Source organism: Pelobates fuscus, chromosome 6 (assembly GCF_036172605.1).
Source record: "Pelobates fuscus isolate aPelFus1 chromosome 6, aPelFus1.pri, whole genome shotgun sequence".
Lineage (NCBI taxonomy): Eukaryota > Metazoa > Chordata > Amphibia > Anura > Pelobatidae > Pelobates > Pelobates fuscus.
This window is the reverse complement of record NC_086322.1, coordinates 278,549,222-278,570,197: the sequence shown is the minus strand read 5'-3', so window position 1 is coordinate 278,570,197 and position 20,976 is coordinate 278,549,222. Positions and strand designations below refer to the sequence as shown.

Below are 20,976 nucleotides of genomic sequence, written 5' to 3'. Positions count from 1 at the left end.
CTGTTTTGACTATTCTGCTTTCTGTAGATCTTTCTGGATCCTTATTGGCTTATTACCTTTCCTTATTTTCCTTAGTAATTGTCATGCCTTAAGTCTGGTATCCTCTTACTTCCGGGTTCCACGGAGCTTAGCCACACCCCCTTATGACACGGTCTCCTTACTTAATGCGACCGCACCAGCTGACAGACGCTGGATTATTGAACTACGTTCCGTACTCACGAACCGGCTACAAACTTCGTTGTGAAAGCCATCTGTTACCGGACCGGACTGGAAGACTCTTCACGTTCCCTTCACCTCTCCTCATCCACGACTAAAGCTGAACTCTTCACATACCTCATTTGATATAACCGCCTCTGAGGAGAACTCGGGAACCTGTTTTCTAATTGCCGGAAGCTAAGTAAAACCTCTGTGATAAGAGTTACATATCAAAAGCCTTTTTTGCCTGTTACCAAAGTTTTACTATAAACCAACCCAGCTACAGCTATCTTCAACTTATCCACCATTCAAGTTAGCTGCACCTGCCTTGCTTCAGATAAATGCTATGGAACAACTATTGTAATTGCTTATCACCTAACTTGTTAACTCACTTGCTGACTCTAATTGATTCAGAACCTGCTAAATACAACCGTTTATTAGTTAAAGCTACAGTGCCTGTAATTCTGGACTTAAGAAACCGTTTATTAGTTAAAGCTACAGTGCCTGTAATTCTGGACTTAAGCAACCGTTTATTAGTTAAAGCTACAGTGCCTGTAATTCCGGACTTAAGCAATCGTTTATTATTTAAAGCTACAGTGCCTGTAATTCTGGACTTAAGAAACCGTTTATTATTTAAAGCTACAGTGCCTGTAATTCTGGACTCAAGTCACAATATCTTCTAATTGTTATAATAAATATTCAAGCTATAAGAAATCTGCAGTTGTGTTCCTTCATAACAAATGTTTAAACGTGACAGAATAATCCAGCCCTTGTAATGGATCCAGCAGATTTCGATTCTACGATAACTACGCTGAATCAACGAGTCGATACACTAGTCCAAGGTGTGCAAGACCTGCAAGTTACTAATGAAAGAATTCTCACTTATGTCAGAGATTTACAAACTCATACTCCTCATACTGTTCTGCACTCACTTAGCGATCCTGCTGTATGTAACCCTGAAAAATTCTATGGTGATCGTTCCAAATATAAGGAGTTTTTTTATTCCTGCAAATTATTGATTGCTTTAAAACCTAGATCTTATCCCACAGAAAGATCTAAGGTTTATTCAGTTATCTCATTTCTGAGAGGTGAACCTATGTCCTGGGCCCATTCCTTTTTGGACAATGATGACCCCATCTTAGATTCACTGGAGGAATTCCTTAAAGCCATGTCTCTTCTCTATGAAGATCCATACAAACAAAATACTGCTGAATTAACAATTAGAACCTTGCTACAAAACCATAGACCCGTTGAAGATTATATTGCTGAATTTAAAAGATGGGCAGTAGAAACGCAATGGAATGACATCGCATTGCGCAACCAGTTTCGAATCGGCTTATCTGAAGCTGTAAAAGATGAACTATCCAGAATAGAACTCCCTCCTACTTTGAATGCTCTGATTCATCTATCGATCAGCATTGACAGAAGGCTTAGAGAAAGAAAGGCCGAAAAGGCTCTCTCAACTTCAACTGGGAAAAAATCATTTCATCCTCCAAAGCCTCCTGACAACCCATCCGAACCAATCGAACCTATGGAAATAGGGATAATAAGAAGTCCCCTCACTCCTGAAGAGAAAATTCGAAGACGTATATTAAACCTCTGCATGTATTGTGCCTCTCAAGTTCATTTAGTCTCTGATTGTCCTTTATTGAAACGGATAAAAGTCAGTAGGCAGTCTCATGCCTCTTCCATCCTAAGTGTACTTCCCTCTACAGCAAATACTCAAATGTCCCCTATCATTCTTGTATTACAGTGGGACAATAAAAGAATTATAACCAAGGCTGTTATCGATTCCGGTGCAAATGGAGTATTCATCGACTCAGCCTTTGTAACAAAGAATAAAATTCCTTGTGTTCGTAAAAGAACTTCTGTGCCTGTTAAAGTGATTGACGGGTCCCTCATTTCATCGGGACCAATACTTCATGAATCCATCCCTCTAAAAGTAACCATCAATCATACTCATACTGAAAGTCTTATATTTGATGTTATCTCATCACCATTTTTTCCTATTATATTAGGGATCAACTGGTTAAGGAACCACAACCCTCAAATCTCATGGTTTCCCTTTTCTCTTGCCTTTAATTCCGATTATTGCAAGAAAACATGCTTGCAACATATTCCAATTCTTCAGTCTACTAAAGAACCAGCTAAAACCTCGTGTTGTTCTGACACTGAACTGGAGTTTCCTCCTCCTACAGTCGTTGGGACTTTATCTTCCCTTCTCGACGACATAAAAGGACTCAGTAAAGATACTCTTAATCTTCCTACATCAGTTAAACTATCGAAGAAAGACGGTCTCTACTATTTCAAAGACCGAATTTATGTACCTCCCGCTTTCAGAACTAAAATACTCGAATTTATTCATGATTCTCCTCTGGCAGGTCATCCAGGTATAAAAAAGACCCTTGAATTGTCTAAGAGATACTATTGGTGGCCTCGCCAAGACAAAACCATTGAATCTTATGTTAAATCTTGTTCTACCTGCCAAAGATCCAAACATGAACATCATCACCCATTCGGTCAATTATTGAATCTACCGATTCCTGAAAGGCCTTGGCAATCCATTTCTATGGACTTCTTGGTGGAACTACCCCCTTCTCAACATCATACCACCATTTTAGTGGTAGTGGACCGCTTCACGAAATTGTCTCATTGTATTCCTTTAAAGAAGTTACCCTCATCCTCTGAACTCTCAAAAATATTCCTCGACAATATAGTGAAACTTCATGGACTGCCAGACGAAATCATTTCAGACCGAGGAACTCAGTTTATCTCCAAATTTTGGAACGCATTATGTGCTTCTCTTCATATCCAACGTAAACTGTCATCCGCATATCATCCTCAAACTGATGGACAAACTGAAAGAGTCAACCAATGCTTAGAGCAATATCTACGATGTTATTGTTCTCACTTACAAGATGATTGGATAACATGGTTACCCATGGCAGAAATTTCATACAACAACTCTTTTCATACCAGTAGCAAAATGACTCAATTTTTCTCCAATTATGGAATTCATCCCTCCTCATTTCCTGCTCAGACAGTTTCTTCATCTAACCCCTCCGTTTCGAATCAAATCTCTCACGTCCTCTTTACTCAAGAAATTACATGAAAATCTGGAATTGGCGTCATCCAATCAAAATAAGTTTTTTGATACAAAAAGACAACCTCCTCCCGCTTATGTAATTGGTGATCTTGTCTGGCTTTCCTCAAAAAACTTCTCCACAATCCGTCCATCAGAGAAGTTAAGTTCCCTTTTTCTTGGTCCTTTTCCAATAATATCGATTATCAACCGTAATGTTGTTAAATTGAAGCTTCCATCTACTTTGAACCTCCATCCTGTTTTCCATGTGTCCTTGCTTAAACCTCATAATCCTGACCCTTTCCATAGAGATGTCACTACTTCTCCTGATTCTGTATTAGTCCAGCGTGAAGAAGAATACGAAATTCAAAGAATTCTGGATTCAAGGATTCATCGTGGCTCTTTACAATATCTCATTAGATGGAAAGGATATGGAATTGATGAAGATACTTGGGAAAACTCCTCTGTCATTCATGCTGACAAATTAATTTCCGCTTTCCACAAACGCTACCCTTCTAAACCATGTTAATAGCACCCAGAGGTTGCTCATTACGGAGAGGGTACTGTCATGCCTTAAGTCTGGTATCCTCTTACTTCCGGGTTCCACGGAGCTTAGCCACACCCCCTTATGACACGGTCTCCTTACTTAATGCGACCGCACCAGCTGACAGACGCTGGATTATTGAACTACGTTCCGTACTCACGAACCGGCTACAAACTTCGTTGTGAAAGCCATCTGTTACCGGACCGGACTGGAAGACTCTTCACGTTCCCTTCACCTCTCCTCATCCACGACTAAAGCTGAACTCTTCACATACCTCATTTGATATAACCGCCTCTGAGGAGAACTCGGGAACCTGTTTTCTAATTGCCGGAAGCTAAGTAAAACCTCTGTGATAAGAGTTACATATCAAAAGCCTTTTTTGCCTGTTACCAAAGTTTTACTATAAACCAACCCAGCTACAGCTATCTTCAACTTATCCACCATTCAAGTTAGCTGCACCTGCCTTGCTTCAGATAAATGCTATGGAACAACTATTGTAATTGCTTATCACCTAACTTGTTAACTCACTTGCTGACTCTAATTGATTCAGAACCTGCTAAATACAACCGTTTATTAGTTAAAGCTACAGTGCCTGTAATTCTGGACTTAAGCAACCGTTTATTAGTTAAAGCTACAGTGCCTGTAATTCCGGACTTAAGCAATCGTTTATTATTTAAAGCTACAGTGCCTGTAATTCTGGACTTAAGAAACCGTTTATTATTTAAAGCTACAGTGCCTGTAATTCTGGACTCAAGTCACAATATCTTCTAATTGTTATAATAAATATTCAAGCTATAAGAAATCTGCAGTTGTGTTCCTTCATAACAAATGTTTAAACGTGACAGTAATTCAGCAATCATCCTGGCCATCCTATGGACTGGTGATATGCTCTGTCCTCTGTTATCATCTGTCTCAGGTTAGTGCATTTGGTGATACCTGACTATCATAATCCAATAACTCAATTTACTAATCTAGTATAACACCATATAAATCACAATACAATATATTGTGTGAAAATATACTTAGCAGTGCCCTAATGTGTGTAATATTTATCATAATTTTGCCTGAGGATCTACAAGGTTACTTTTAGTTTATAGACAATTCATCGTGCATATATTGGATGTCAAACACTTCATTTTATTGCTGAACATAAGATAACACCCAGATGCTACATACATACAATGAGTGTCCATTATCATAAAAATAAAATAAAAAAAAGTGTTAAAAGATTGCTGGCACAAGCAGAAGAACTCCAATTAAGTGGTGACACCCAAAGTATCACCGATATAAAAAGGAATCAGTGAGCCAGTACATCTGTGGACCTGTGTAAGATCTAGCTTGAGAGTTCTCTGCCTACAACATACAGCCTTTTACTGCTTCTCAATATGAGTTTACGACACGGATCTGGATCAGGCAAGGGGAAGGGATGCGTTGGGGGTGTTAGCTCATCTTCAACTATTAGGGTGTCTTCTGGAAAGCACAGCTCTGGTGGAGTGTATGGTGGTGGAGCATCATGTGGTAACTATGGTGGAAGCATGACACGTTGCCAGGTTGGAAGTAGTGGAAGTGTGGGTGCTGGTATTGGTGGAGAATATTGCATTGGAGGTGGGTCTGGCTTTGGTGGTGGGTCTAGCTTTGGTGGTGGTGCATGTTATACTGGTGGAGCTGGCTTTGGTGGTTGTGTCGGTGGTTACTCTGGCCATGGAGGAGGCTTTGGGTTTGGAGATGACCATGGATTGCTCTCATGCAATGAGAAGGTAACAATGCAGAATCTCAATGATCGTTTGGCATCATACCTACACAAAGTACGTGAATTGGAGGAACAGAATGCTGAACTGGAGAAAAAGATCCGACATTGGTATGAGACACATTGCCCCAAGCCAGCCCAAGACTACAGTCACTACTACAGAACAATTGAGGATTTACAGAAAAAGGTGAGATAGCAACTCAGAGTATATGCACACCTGTATATGCTTTATTTTGCATAAACAACTTTTGAAAGTATTTTTTACAAAGTATTCCAAGTCACACAAAAAGTAATCTTTACATCAAAAAGACCAAGTCCCACTATATTGTCCATGTAAAGTACCTCCAAAAGAGAGATTTTACACCCTATTCTAATCCTAATCATTTTTTTCTTGTTCAGCTAGACTAACAGTATAGAAAAATATTGGTGGTCAAGCGATACAGACGCACTGTCGTATTCTCATTAACTAAATTAATGTAACTGTCCCTGTGAGATTCTGTCTGCAGGATATACGAGCCAGAAGATCAGAATTTCCATGAATTAATTTTGATTGAACAAAATGGGGCAAAATATCCAAGTTGAGGCTATAGTTGAGTTGGAGAATTTTTCTATATCAGCTTTTTTGACTAAATTTTTACATTCGTATTTAATATGTGAAAATTGCGAGTTTGGTGAATAATTCTAACTCTCTAGGTATTTTCTATAGAAAACCCATTGTACCCCTTAAAAAAGTGTTTACAATCTCATCCATAGAAGATGTTTTAAACATATATATCTGCTGATGGTAGGAATTTAGGAAGAGGCCTTTTTCTTTCACCATATTATGACTTAGCAGTCATTTTTTAAAGCAGTCTAAAAATCGAAGTACCACTTTTGATTGCTACAGCTTAGGTTCCCCCCCCCCCCCCCTCCCCCCTCCCAAATAATAGCGCGTGATAGAGAGCAGCATTCTATGCTTAGGGACATAAATATAAGACTGGATTATAAATCTCAAAAATATTAGGCCTCATATTGTCTATCTTTGTCTTAGAGTCTTAATGCATACTAAATACAGTAACAGGTGATTAGATAAATCCAAAATGGAGGCATGTCTTTTCTTAAAGGTACAGTGCTATTAAAACTTTAATTGCTCTAATAAACGTTACATCTAACATAGATTCAAGTAGAATTAAAAGAATATCGGTGCTGTGTTCTCTGTATCTAAATTCTCTATACCCCGCCCTAGTTTTCCAATCGCATTTTTACATTATACAGTTGCCAGTTTTACACTTGGTAAATAAACTTAACAATCTTACTTGATGTCATTTTTGGAAACACCTAAATATTATATTTAATTCTGAGGCTTGAAGTAAGAGGCGATGTGCGAGAGATGGCAGTATCGTTCTACCTTTCAGTCTGATTCACAACTAATCTTTCCTAATCTTTAAAAAAAAAAAAAAAAAAACTACACAGCCCCAGCCACCAACAATACTCGTTCAATTTTGTTCCTTTCTCTTTTTTCTTGTACTTTAAATAATTAACCCCTTAAAGGAACACTATAGTCACCTAAATTACTATAGCTAAATAAAACAGTTTTAGTGTATAGATCATTCCCCTGCAATTTCACTGCTCAATTCACTGTCATTTAGGAGTTAAATCACTTTGTTTCTGTTTATGCAGCCCTAGCCACACCTCCCCTGGCTATGATTGACAGAGCCTGCATGAAAAAAAAAACTGGTTTCACTTTCTAACAGATGTAATTTACCTTAAATAATTGTATCTCAATCTCTAAATTGAACTTTAATCACACACAGGAGGCTCTTGCAGGGTCTAGCAAGCTATTAACATAGCAGGGGATAAGAAAATCTTAATTAAACAGAACTTGCAATAAAGAAAGCCTAAATAGGGCTCTCTTTACAGGAAGTGTTTATGGAAGGCTGTGCAAGTCACATGCAGGGAGGTGTGACTAGGGTTCATAAACAAAGGGATTTAACTCCTAAATGGCAGACGATTGAGCAGTAAGGCTGCAGGGGCATGTTCTATACACCAAAACTGCTTCATTAAGCTAAAGCTGTTCAGGTGACTATAGTGTCCCTTTAACCCCTTAAGGACCAAACTTCTGGAATAAAAGGGAATCATGACATGTCACACATGTCATGTGTCCTTAAGGGGTTAAAGACACAGACATGACTAAAAGTGAATTTGGCATTATAATATACATTTACCGTAAGGAGAATCTTTGTAACACTACTGATACACAAAAATAATGATATGGTCTAACAGAAGGCCATCAATTCTAGAGAATTCTAATTTCTTCACAGTAACTTGGGATTTACAGAAAGAGTCACAGACACATGGAACAGTCTACCAGCAGTTATGGTAGAAACAAACTATTAAACTAAAATATTCAAAGAGTTTAAGAAAACTTTGAAAAGTTACAATGGCATTTGCATAAAATCAAGATGAAGACATGTGCTTTTGCATTGGAAATGGGAAATGGAAAAAGTATATAAGCCTATCTTTTATTTCCAGGAAATGTCTTTGTTTCTATAAATAAGGAGCTTTTAAACATTTTTTTTTTAAATCCATGAATATAGTCTCTCTCCTTCTCTGTGGTCAGACTTGTATTGACCATATGGAGTCTCTGAATAATACCTTGTTTTATTATATTGCTAATTGTTTAAATAGTTCATTTGAAATAAAATAGCCTGATAGAGCTCACATTCCTATTGCCCAGAAAAAAAACATTAACCTGCACAGTGTAAGAAATATTTCTCTCTTCTTTATTTTCAGATCGCTGACGCCTCTCGGGACAATGCCTGCATCGTCTTGCAGATTGACAATGCTAGGTTGGCGGCAGATGATTTCAAAATCAAGTGAGTGCTGGTAACCTGAGCTATTGATAGAATGTTTATTTCAGTATCAATACTTCGAGAACAAACACATCAAGGGGGTCAGAAATGTCAAACACAATGTTATTATAAGACGTTCTCATTAGATCCATAAATGTTTTTTCGGTAATTTAAAGGGGAATTTGTCATTATTGTTTATTATTTCGTTAATTAAAAATCACATGTATTATAATCTGTTTGTTTATTATTTTTTACTGAATACATATAAGTAAATAGCTCTTTAAAGCGCATCTCCTGGCTTATCCTTACTCCGTGGTGGCAGCCATATTTAAGTGCTTTTTGGTCACAAGCACAGCTTATCCAGGCAAAAAACACACCAAGAGTCAATATGTGCTCATGAATTCGAACAGCATGAAAGCAGGGCACTTAGCAAGTGCAATCGGGGATGGTTTCAAAACTTAAATGATGCATGGTCTTAGTAGAAAATTGTGCTTCCTCGCAAAGAGGAGTAAAAAATGGTGGCCCCCAGAGAGCAATTGTAATTATTAATAATTATTAAAAGTTAATAGTTATTCATAAACATAGTAAGATAACATAAATTAATGCAAAACTTCAATGAGAATTCCAGATATAGTTATCTTAGTAAATGGAACATTTCTTACAGTGATGGTAAACCCAAGTAGACCATGTCTAGAGGATGGCAGGGCATCTTGGGAAATTCAGTGTACAGACATCTGTGATGCCTTGATTAGCCACTGCTATAGGACCTAGTGTGACCAAAACATTGTACTTAGTGAATAAATAAGCACATTCCAAAATATATAAGTACGCTCTTCAAGAACATGATCAAATATACCCAATGGAACGAAGAACTATGAGTTCCATTCTTAGTGGAAGTATAAGAACAATCCTTTAGGTGATGATGCAGGAAAAAATAGTTGAGATCAATTGATCTACTGATAGAAGGGAATATATATAGCGGGATTCTCTTATATATACATACCAAAAGAGTTGTGGTGGTTAAAAAAGGGTGGATAAAAACCCCTTCCACCTGAAGTAAGTGGATAGTTAATATATTGCTAAACACAAATACACAGGAATCTCACTTTAACAGTGCTCTTCCTACTGCAAGGGATTCTGGGTAGGTGTATGCAAATGAGCTCAACAAAGAACCACATTTATTATTATTTTGAGGCACAAATGTGGTTCTTTGTTGAGCTCATTTGCATACGCCTACCCAGAATCCCTTGCAGTAGTGAGAGAACTGTTAATGTGAGATTTCTGTGGGAAAAGCAAGTCTTATGGCTTGACTGGTGTGTGTATTTGTGTTTAGCAATGTTTATAATTAATGTTGTTCTTTTATTGTCAGAAACATCAACGTTGCAGTTCCTCAACGGAACTTTCATAAGGGCTTTCATCATATATATCTAAATATATGTAGATGTTCAATGGGTTCTAACGTTTCTTATGTTGCATAGGTATGAAACTGAGCTCTGCCTCCGCCAGTCAGTAGAAAGTGATATCAACGGCCTAAGAAGAGTGATGGACGATCTGAACCTCAGGAGATGTGACCTGGAGATGCAGCTGGAATGCCTGAGGGAGGAATTAGCTGCTCTAAAGAAAAACCACGAAGAGGTAAGAGCACTGAAATGTGCAACTGCTGAAACAAACCATCTAAAGACTTTATTAAATTATAAGTTGTGGTAAGATGACCAAGTAATTGCACAATTTAACGCAAAATATATGAGCTGCAAGAATGTCCCAACTCGCACTACTTTTCCAACTTGCTTGTATTTTACAATAAGGATGTCAAATCAGCATTTTCCATAACTTGTTGTTTAGTGAAAACCTCTCCTGTATTGGTTTGCATAAACTTTCCATTGTAGAGCTTCTGTGTCCATTTCGTACTATAGTTATTTAAAGTGAAAGAACCGTGGAAATATAAATGTGGCACTTCAGTTTACCACTAGGAGGTGCTATGTGACTCATATACATGTAAATTAACAGTGCCACCTAGTGGAAGGATTGCATAGTCATGTTTATAAAATATTAACATATAAATTGTTCTCAATGTGCAGGAGATGAAGGTGCTGAGAGGACAGGTGGCTGGTACAGTCAATGTAGATATGAATGCAGCACCTAGCATTGACTTGCAGAAGGTTCTGGATGAAATGAGATGTGAATATGAGCAACTTGTAACCAAGAACCAAAGGGAGATTGAAAGGAGATTCCAGGAACAGGTGAGATGGTGAAGCTAAATGTTGAGAACAAAAATGTATTAAAATATCTTCATCTGAGGATGTATACTTTGAAATGTATGTAAGCCTTGATGGGCACGAGGATAGTGTGTTATTGTGTTTTTTCTTTTTCAGACAGAAGAGGTGACCAAGCAGATGTGCTCTAGCAGTCAGGAGTTCCAGTGTGTCCAGACAGAAATTATTGAGTTAAGGCGTACCATTCAGACCTTAGAGATCGACCTGCAGTCTCAGTTGAGCATGGTACATATGATTTCTTCTTCTTTTCCATATTGTTTTCTTTTGTGAACCTTAATTTAACCTATTCGAATAATACAAATGTTTCACTAATACTATAGAACAGCGCTGCTCATGCTATCTCTGAACGACCATCTTTGATCCAGTTTTTTTATTAACACCCCCATTGGCACAGAAAGGGGTTATCTTTAAGTTGAGAAGCATTGCCACTCAGTAAAACAGTTTCATTCATTGCTATTTGATCTCCATGGTGTGACTTTTAATTTCAGAAAGCTGCTCTAGAAGGAAGTCTAGCAGAGACAGAGGGACGGTATTGTTGTCAGCTCGCTCAGCTCCAGGCCTTGATCCAGAAAGTTGAAGCTGAGCTGTCAGAGATCCGTTGTGAAATGGAAAACCAGAGCCAGGAATATAAGACACTTCTTGATATAAAATCACGCCTGGAGCAGGAGATCTGCACTTACCGCACCCTACTGGACGGCTCAGGAACCCAGTAAGTCAACAATATCTGAACCCTTTACTTGTCTTGAAAGAGATGAGACTGCTTTGATAATTCTCAATATATCTTTTTAATTGTGCAGTTGTCTAATTTATTCATCCAACCCACATAGCTTATTTGATTTTATATCCTTCTGTGGATGTTTGAATTTCAATTCTTTTTTTATATATCCGCATATTACTTTGTCTCTCTGTCCAGTAAGTAGTTTTCCATTTATCAATATTGGGGACTTTTTCATATTCTTTAATGGACATCTCTAGTCAGTGCAAATTAATTCTTATAAAGTTCTCAGATGCGTTCATAAATTCCGTTGTAATTTACAGGGTTTTTACAAGTTTTTAAAATTTCCAAAAGTTTTAAAAAATAATATTGAACTTTAAAATATTAAATTAACCCAATTGACATTATTCAGTTTCTACACCTTCTACAATGAGATTAAGAAATTATTCACACTGACTTGCTGACTGTGACTCACATTAGCACATGGATTTAAGACGATTTATCCTTCTTTTTACTGCAGAATATCAAGTGGGTCCTGTGATCAATCGTACTCGTCCAATTGCGCATCAGGATCTCAGACTGATAAGCAAGGTGGTAAGTAATAGTCCGCTGTAATAATATGTGGGTGTTCAGTAACTTTGTAACTTTGATGTAGGAGGGAAACGAGCCAAAGTAAACTAACAACTATTTGTATGTTCTGCTTTTATAAGGATGCCAGGATACTTACTCATCATTAAAATAATAGGAGGAAATATGTTTTTAAAGGCTCTGTCCCATCTCTTCTGCCCTGTTCCCAACCTCTCTGATATTTCTATATTTTTTTGCCTTCTGCTATTCTCCATACACTGACAGCGGTACACACAAAAACTAACACCAATATACACCATAATCAATGTATATCCACCAGTCACACTATGGCACCTATCCCCTACACCAAGGGTGCCCAAAAGGTTGATCCACATATGTTGTAGAACTACAACCACAACTCCCATGATCCTTTGCATGCCTTAAGAATGGCAAAGCATCATGGAAGATGTAGTTTTCAAAACATGTGGGGATTTATCTTTTGGGCACAAACTATCACCAACATGTCTGAACAAGTGGTGTGCCATGGTAACTTATTATATGAAAATATACAGTAAGACAATGTGGCCTAGAACTGGTGGTTGTCACTGCTGGGAATCCTTTACATCAGTGGTCTCCAACCCAGTCCTCATGGACCACAAAGAGTCCAGGATTTATGTATCTCCCTGTTTTAATCCAACGGAGATACTGACAAAACCTGAACTGGTTGTGGTCCATGAGGACTGGGTTGCAGACCACTGCTTTTACAGGATATGGCTGACAGAGGCTCATCAAAAGAATAAATACTGGGATATAAGAAATGTCAGGGCTAACAAATGTTACTAAAATTTGTCTATCATATACAACAAGCCACGGTATGTTTCCATTGCCTAAGCTAACAATATAGTATGTTTGAATAATGGTTAACAAAAATGGCTAACTGTTTAAAGAGGGTATGGAAGGAACTAATCTGCCGGTAGCCAATCAGGCTTTAGTTTATGATAGTGTCACCAATGAGCATTCTATTTGTATCAGCAAGCACAGTTAGCATAAGCATACTATTTTATAGCACATATATATATATTGAAAACAGATAAAGCAGCACAGTAACAACAAGGAGCTGCTTGTGTCATATTCATCCTCTTCTCAATATTAGTTTTTTTTTCTGACATGTCCTCTTGCAACTGGCTTTGGAAAAAAAAACTGGATTTTGAAAGACAAATTATAAATGGAAAAAGAAAAGAAAACTATCTCTTAAAATTGTGTCTTTCTCAAATACCTTCCGGATAGAAAAATGAAATATCTGTCAGCGTAGGGAGGGAGGGGCAGTGATCGCAGAGACAAACTATTGTTATTTTTTTTTCTCGTTTCCCTGATTAATTTGCTAAGCTTTAATGAAAAAAATATAATTTGATGAATACTCGGACAGGTCTGAATTATTGTGCGTTGCCATTCTTTAATACTAGTGCATGGGTCCTCAAACTCTGGCCCCCCCAGATGTTGCTGAACTACAACTCCCATGATTCTTTGAAATACATAGATAGCCAGAGAATCATGGGAGTTGTAGTTTAGCAACATCTGGGGTGCCGGAGTTTGAGGACCCCTGTACTAATCTATCTATCTATCTATCTATCCATTTATCTCTATCTACCTATCTGTTTTTTTTTTCTGTCTTATAATATATATATTTTTTTGTATTTTTGGTTTACCAATAGGTGGAGTCTCTTCCCGCGACCACCAATATCATTCTATTCAAAGAAAGTGAGCGTCTAAGAACTTCGAACGCACTCTTTTGCTCAATGTTCGGTGGATACATATTCTTGCACAGTGTCTCATGACCGGACCTCCCTTCTCCTGCTGTTTAAATTAAAATGCTATACTGGTTGCACCATATGTCTTAATTTTATGATCTCACTGTTGTCTATAAATCTGTTTAGATAAAACAAATATATTTTAGAACTGATAAATAGCCATCCAGTGCAACAGATACAGAAAACAAGAGAATAAAATAACCATCCAATTCAATCGCTAGCTATCAGAAGACCTATATGATATATTACTTGAATCCTGTACTTCCTTTTAATTGAGATTGTAAAAAGCTTCATTCAGAACATGTGCCCAGTATAACATTCTTTTTTGCTTACTTTATCTGTCAGCGAACGCTGGTCTATTTGAAGTCTTTATTAAAGCTTAGCTCCATGACTTTTATTGCAAATGTGGTTGTCTGACATTATTTCGCTGTGTGAATATCATTCGTTCATGTCATTCATCTGTCTTCATAAATCCATCTATGGTGGAAATTAGGAGATTCCTTGTGGGAGAAATACTGACAACTTTGGAAGAAGCAGCTACTAATCTAATTCTTCCGCAGCTATGATAGTTCAAGAGAGAGGTTTTTTTTTTTTTTGTCAAGTTTTATCCACTGGGGATATTGAGAAAGTCTACAGGGAGTGCAGAATTATTAGGCAAGTTGTATTTTTGAGGATTAATTTTATTATTGAACAACAACCATGTTCTCCATGAACCCAAAAAACTCATTAATATCAAAGCTGAATATTTTTGGAAGTAATTTTTAGTTTGTTTTTTAGTTTTAGCTATTTTAGGGGGATATCTGTGTGTGCAGGTGACTATTACTGAGCATAATTAGTAGGCAACTTAACAAAAAACAAATATATACCCATTTCAATTATTTATTTTTACCAGTGAAACCAATATAACATCTCAACATTCACAAATATAAATTTCTGACATTCAAAAACATAACAAAAACAAATCAGTGACCAATATAGCCACCTTTCTTTGCAAGGACACTCAAAAGCCTGCCATCCATGGATTCTGTCAGTGTTTTGATCTGTTCACCATCAACATTGCGTGCAGCAGCAACCACAGCCTCCCAGACACTGTTCAGAGAGGTGTACAGTTTTCCCTCCTTGTAAATCTCACATTTGATGATGGACCACAGGTTCTCAATGGGGTTCAGATCAGGTGAACAAGGAGGCCATGTCAGTAGATTTTCTTCTTTTATACCCTTTCTTGCCAGCCACGCTGTGGGGTACTTGGACGCGTGTGATGGAGCATTGTCCTGCATGAAAATCATGTTTTTCTTGAAGGATGCAGACTTCTTCCTGTACCACTGCTTGAAGAAGGTGTCTTCCAGAAACTGGCAGTAGGACTGGGAGTTGAGCTTGACTCCATCCTCAACCCGAAAAGGCCCCACAAGCTCATCTTTGATGATACCAGCCCAAACCAGTACTCCACCTCCACCTTGCTGGCGTCTAAGTCGGACTGGAGCTCTCTGCCCTTTACCAATCCATCCATCTGGCCCATCAAGACTCACTCTCATTTCATCAGTCCATAAAACCTTAGAAAAATCAGTCTTGAGATATTTCTTGGCCCAGTCTTGACGTTTCAGCTTTTGTGTCTTGTTCAGATGTGGTCGTCTTTCAGCCTTTCTTACCTTGGCCATGTCTCTGAGTATTGCACACCTTGTGCTTTTGGGCACTCCAGTGATGTTGCAGCTCTGAAATATGGCCAAACTGGTGGCAAGTGGCATCTTGGCAGCTGCACGCTTGACTTTTCTCAGTTCATGGGCAGTTATTTTGCGCCTTGGTTTCTCCACATGCTTCTTGCGACCCTGTTGACTATTTTGAATGAAACGCTTGATTGTTCGATGATCACGCTTCAGAAGCTTTGCAATTTTAAGAGTGCTGCATCCCTCTGCAAGATATCTCACTATTTTTGACTTTTCTGATCATGTCAAGTCCTTCTTTTGACCCATTTTGCCAAAGGAAAGGAAGTTGCCTAATAATTATGCACACCTGATATAGGGTGTTGATGTCATTAGACCACACCCCTTCTCATTACAGAGATGCCCATCACCTAATATGCTTAATTGGTAGTAGGCTTTCGAGCCTATACAGCTTGGAGTAAGACAACATTCATAAAGAGGATGATGTGGTCAAAATACTAATTTGCCTAATAATTCTGCACTCCCTGTAATGAGGTTTATTAAAGGAACACTTAAGCACTAGAAATATAAATGTGTGTTCTTAACACTTTAGTGTCCATGTCCATAGATTTAGAGCTCCCCCCATTTTCTAATAAATTTTAACATACAGCGTTTTACTTACGTTTTTACTCAGCGCTGTTGGCTTTTCCTCCTTCCATGAAGACATGGAGGAGGCATGGTCTCCTCTGGAGATGGTCTAATCCAATACTCCAATACTGTGCCTAGAGGAACTTTGGGAACCTGATGAATCAATGCTTCCACATCACATGATTAAGTTTTACTCTAACAGTACCACGGAAGACAGCAACGAGAGGTGGATTTAACCCTGCAATGTAAAAATTACAGTTTCTCCGAAACTACAAATTTAAAAAAAATATATCTTTATTTAGGTCATAACGTGTGAGAGTATTACAAGGTTTTTCAAGATGATATTAAATACGCAGATAGGTCCCGCAAGGGTAACTAACACATTATTGGTTGGAGAAATAAAATAAAATAAAAAACAAAAGAGTAGTCAAAAATAATAACTAACTAGCTTTCCCCTCCTGGGCATGAGGTTACAGCATAAAATAGAAATGCACTCTTTGAGTAGTAGGCTCACTAAGGGCTCACCCCCCTCCAGGAGACTAAAATACTAACAAAGGTTATGCTGCCAGATAACCCACAGGAGAGGAGGGGTGGGAATTACAATTGTAATAATACCATAGTATAATTATAATTAAAAATGTAGATGTACAGACCAGGTGTCGAACACATCTTACAGAAATTGCATTGGCTAGCACATGTGGCTAGCAACAGGCAATGTTGTTTTTTGTGCCGACGTCGGTGATGTCGCGCAAATGCTCCACCTATCTCTTCCTTTATTCAAGTCGCGGAACGCGTCTTGTATGGGAACCCTGCCAGTACTTCTAACCCACACAGCAGGGGTTGTGTTCATTTTGGCATCAAACATGACGTAGCCAGAAAGTGCGTTCCTTTATATTTAGTATTTCTAGAACCTGACTTGGCTTTGTTTCATTGTTTATTCTGTATTCTGGTATTTCTGACCCTTAGCTTTGTTATACTAGTTTATCCGTCTGTCTCCACTGCTGATCTAGGCCTGTATCTGACTATTCTATATCCTATACCTCCTATACACGCTAAGCCCGGTCACTCTAAGGTCCGGTAATACGTTTTTTCTGTGTACTTGCCTCACTGTTAGTGAGTTAGGTTGTCTATCCTTGACATACCTTCAGGTGTTACACTGTGTTTAGTTCACTGCACATTTCCTGCAAGAACCTTTACTGTTGTGGACCCATTACAAGACCATTCTTCCCAGAAAGATTCCTCTATATTTAAAGAATTAAACAAGATATGAACACTTCAGGTGCTGATTTCAGTGGCCTAACTGCAGAAAACTTTAATGTGACCAATGATAATTATAACATATTCATCCTCACCTTGTGGTATCTGCAGTAATAATAGCCTTCCTGACAATAACGGAAGTGCTGCTCAGCGGCCATACGCCAGTATACCTGACGCCTGCAACATGTTGGTGGACGCCGTCTGCGGATCCACACCAAATGATAGCTATACGTCCGCCCACGGTAATGACGATGTCAACGTGCGTGACATCGTGTCACGTTCACAGTAAATGATGTGGAACACAACTGCAGATTTCTTAGGACTTTGATCTTTTATTAAGACAAGTAGATGGAACCGAGACTTCAGTTCCAGAATTACAGTTACTGTTTCTTTAAATAATAAACGGTTTGTTTCATTTAGCATTGACAAGGTTCAGAATTCATTAGAGTCCGTTATTCTTGTTAACAGTTCAAATTATGAGAGATTATATACATTGGAATTATCAGAAGCAAGACTGGTGCAGCAAAACCTAAATAGTACTTGTTTTGAGGGATGCTGTAGCAGGCTTGCTGGACAACTTGATAGCAGACTTTAGTATGAAGAAATAGGACTATCTGTAGCAAGACAGGTACAGCTGAACTTGAATAATACTTGATTTGAGGAAAGCTGTAGGAGGCTTGCTTGAGAACTTGATAGCAGACTTTAGTATGTAGAAATAAGATTATCTGTAGCAAGAGGTACAGCTGAACTTGAATAACACTTGATTTGAGGAAAGCTGTAGCAGGCTTGCTGGAGAACTTGATAGCAGACTTTAGTATGTAGAAATAAGATTATCTGTAGCAAGACAGGTACAGCTGAACTTGAATAACACTTGATTTGAGGAAAGCTGTAGCAGGCTTGCTGGAGAACTTGATAGCAGACTTTAGTATGAAGAAATAAAGCTTTAGCATTGTTAGCTCTTAACTCAGAGACTTAACTTCAAGAAGTAGAGGGATTGTGTCCCCAGCTCTCCTCCGAGGCGGTTGCTTCAGTGAATGGTTGCCGAGAGTGCTGGTATCTGTCTGTGATGAGGAGAGATGTTGGGGGACTTGAATATTCCTCCAGTCCGGTCTAGTAGCGAGTGGTCGTCTCAGCGAGGTATGTGAGCCGGTGAGTTTGGCGCGGTACGCGTTTCAATAATCCAGCGTCTATCAGCTGGTGCGGTCGCATTAAATAGCAGACCGCGGCAATGGGGGTGTGGCTAAGCTCCGTCAAACCCGGAAGCATGAGGAGACATCGGGAGGCTTAAGGCCTGACACATCGTGCAAAAGACGCGCACGCATGTTCTGGGGTCAAAGGCCAGCTACGGCCAATCGAAGGCTTATTTAAACGCATTTTTACTTCTTCTCATTGCCCTGTCGTGGTTTCCCTTAATATCAGGGCAGTAAACTATACACTGACAATAATATTATCAGTAAAAGTACAGTTTTTATGTGAAAAATGCAAAAAAAACAACAAAAAAACGAACACTAACATTGGCTAGCATTTGTGACCAAGTGGCTACTACAAAAGACTGGCCATACCCCATTTTGAATACCCTGGGATGTCTACTTTTTCAAATGGTATGCCATTAAGTGGTAATTTTCATTTCTTGGCTTCCATACGGTCTCAAAGGAAGCCTATACACAGCAAACCAATCTGACAAATCTCATTGTAATAAAAGCATATATGGATAAGCCGTATATATGACCCTGTAACTTTCAAAAAAAACATAAAACCTATACATGGGGGGTACCGTGGCGCTTGTGAGACATGTAATGAATAGAACTAGGAGTGTATCAGGGCAGTAAACTATACACTGACAATAATATTATCAGTAAATGTACAGTTTTTATGTGAAAAATGCAAAAAAAAAAAAAACAAACACTAACTTTGGCTAGCATTTGTGACCAAGTGGCTACTACAAAAGACTGGCCATACCCCATTTTGAATACTTTGGGATGTCTTCTTTTTCAAATGGTATGCCATGATGGGGGTAATTTTTTTTTCTTGACTGCCATACGGTCTCAAAGGCAGCCTAGACACAGCAAACTAATCTGACAAATTCCATTGTGAAAAAACATAAATGAATAAGCCGTATATATGACCCTGTAACTAAAAAAAAAAACCATAAAACCTATACATGGGGGGTACTGTGGCGCTCGTGAGACATCACTGAACAGAACTGGGAGTGTTTCAGGGCAGTAAACTATATACTGATGTTAATATTATCAATATTATCAGTAAAAGTACAGTTTTTATGTGAAAAATGCCAAAAAAAAAAAACCTAACACTAACTTTGGCGAGCATTTGTGCCCAAGTGGCTACTAAAAAAGATTGGCCATACCCCATTTTGAATACCTTGGGATGTCTACTTTTTCAAATGGTATGCCATTAAATGGTAATTTTCATTTCTTGGCTTCCATACGGTCTCAAAGGCAGCCTAGACACAGCAAGCCAATCTGACAAATTTAATTGTGAAAAAGCATATATGGATAAGCTGTATATATGACCCTGTAACTTTCAAAAACCCTAGTGAGACATCACTGAATAGAACTAGGAGTGTTTCAGGGCAATAAACTATACACTGACAATAATATTATCAGTAACAGTACAGTTTTTATTTGAAAAATGAAAAAAAAAAAAAAAACGAACACTAACTTTGGCTAGCGTTTATGCCCAAGTGGCTACTACAAAAGACTGGGCATAACCCATTTTGAATACCTTGGGATGTCTACTTTTTCAAATGGTATGCCATGATGGGGTAACTTACATTTCTTGGCTACCATACAGTCTCAAAGGCACCCTAGGCCCAGCAAACCAATCTGTGAAATTTCTATGTAAAAAATAAATAAATAGACAAGACGTATATTTGACCCTGTAACTTTCCAAAACACCATAAAACCTATACATGGAGGTTACTGTTTTACTCATGAGACATTTCTGAATACAAATATGTATGGTTTTTTTTTTTTTGTCAATCTTTCTTTTATTAAGGCATACTTGAGGGGTACAGAAGAAAGAGTGGGAGATGCATAAATGTTGTACATAGTAGGGTCAAAACAGTGCTAACAGTGGACATATACATTTCCATAGCATGAATGCCTCATTTTATAGTATTATATATCGATGACCGACAGCGTATTGTCAACTAGCTGAGGTGATAGTCAAGGGGTTGAGCGTGTTCCATGCAGTGTGTCTACGGGAGGTAGTTAAAGATTGCTCGATCAGCATGTGTCGTGTGCATAATAATACAGCATTGTCAGGCAATGTATTAAGCAATCAGGTGTGGTACCGGCTGAGTAATTGTGTCTGAAGTAGTGATGCGCATAAGAATATTAGGGTTGTGTCATTAAACGTGTAAGCCTGCTCAAATATGCTCTTTTTATCCAGGCTAATAAGTAGGATACAAGATAAAGGGTGGGAAGTGCATGGATAGTCCAGTATAGGGTTCTCACCGTATCAGCATTGTCGAGTACATTTCCAGTTTCTTGGTGCCTCATTTTTATGTTTTGTAGGTATACAACAGTAAATAACAATATGGTGGTATATAACAATAAAAACAATCGTTTAGCAGAGCTGTACATTGCTAGCTTGTACGTCTTACTGCGGCTGGCTCTTCGTATAAAGGCACATATCATTTAAAACATTTCA

At 38.3% G+C, this 20,976-nt stretch overlaps 1 protein-coding gene across 1 annotated transcript; it reads left to right on the top strand.

Annotated features, from left to right (window-relative positions):
• The first annotated feature begins 5,152 nt into the window (after positions 1 to 5,152).
• On the top strand, positions 5,153 to 20,967 carry LOC134566182 (keratin, type I cytoskeletal 19-like). The gene is made up of 9 exons (XM_063425886.1): positions 5,153 to 5,755; positions 8,341 to 8,423; positions 9,878 to 10,034; positions 10,478 to 10,639; positions 10,772 to 10,897; positions 11,161 to 11,381; positions 11,908 to 11,985; positions 17,416 to 17,589; positions 20,841 to 20,967. The coding sequence occupies exons 1-9, from the start codon at positions 5,207 to 5,209 to the stop codon at positions 20,965 to 20,967; spliced, it is 1,677 nt and encodes a 558-aa protein (XP_063281956.1). The 5' UTR covers positions 5,153 to 5,206.
• The last annotated feature ends 9 nt before the right edge of the window (positions 20,968 to 20,976 follow it).

Bases quoted from the DNA above. Each gene is read 5' to 3' on its own strand.
- LOC134566182 (XM_063425886.1), top strand. From the start codon at position 5,207: ATGAGTTTACGACACGGATCTGGATCAGGCAAGGGGAAGGGATGCGTT. The intron at 10,640-10,771 runs GTGAGATGGTGA...TTTCTTTTTCAG, and splicing joins AAAGGAGATTCCAGGAACAG to ACAGAAGAGGTGACCAAGCA. The intron at 17,590-20,840 runs GTAAATGATGTG...TATGTTTTGTAG, and splicing joins GACATCGTGTCACGTTCACA to GTATACAACAGTAAATAACA.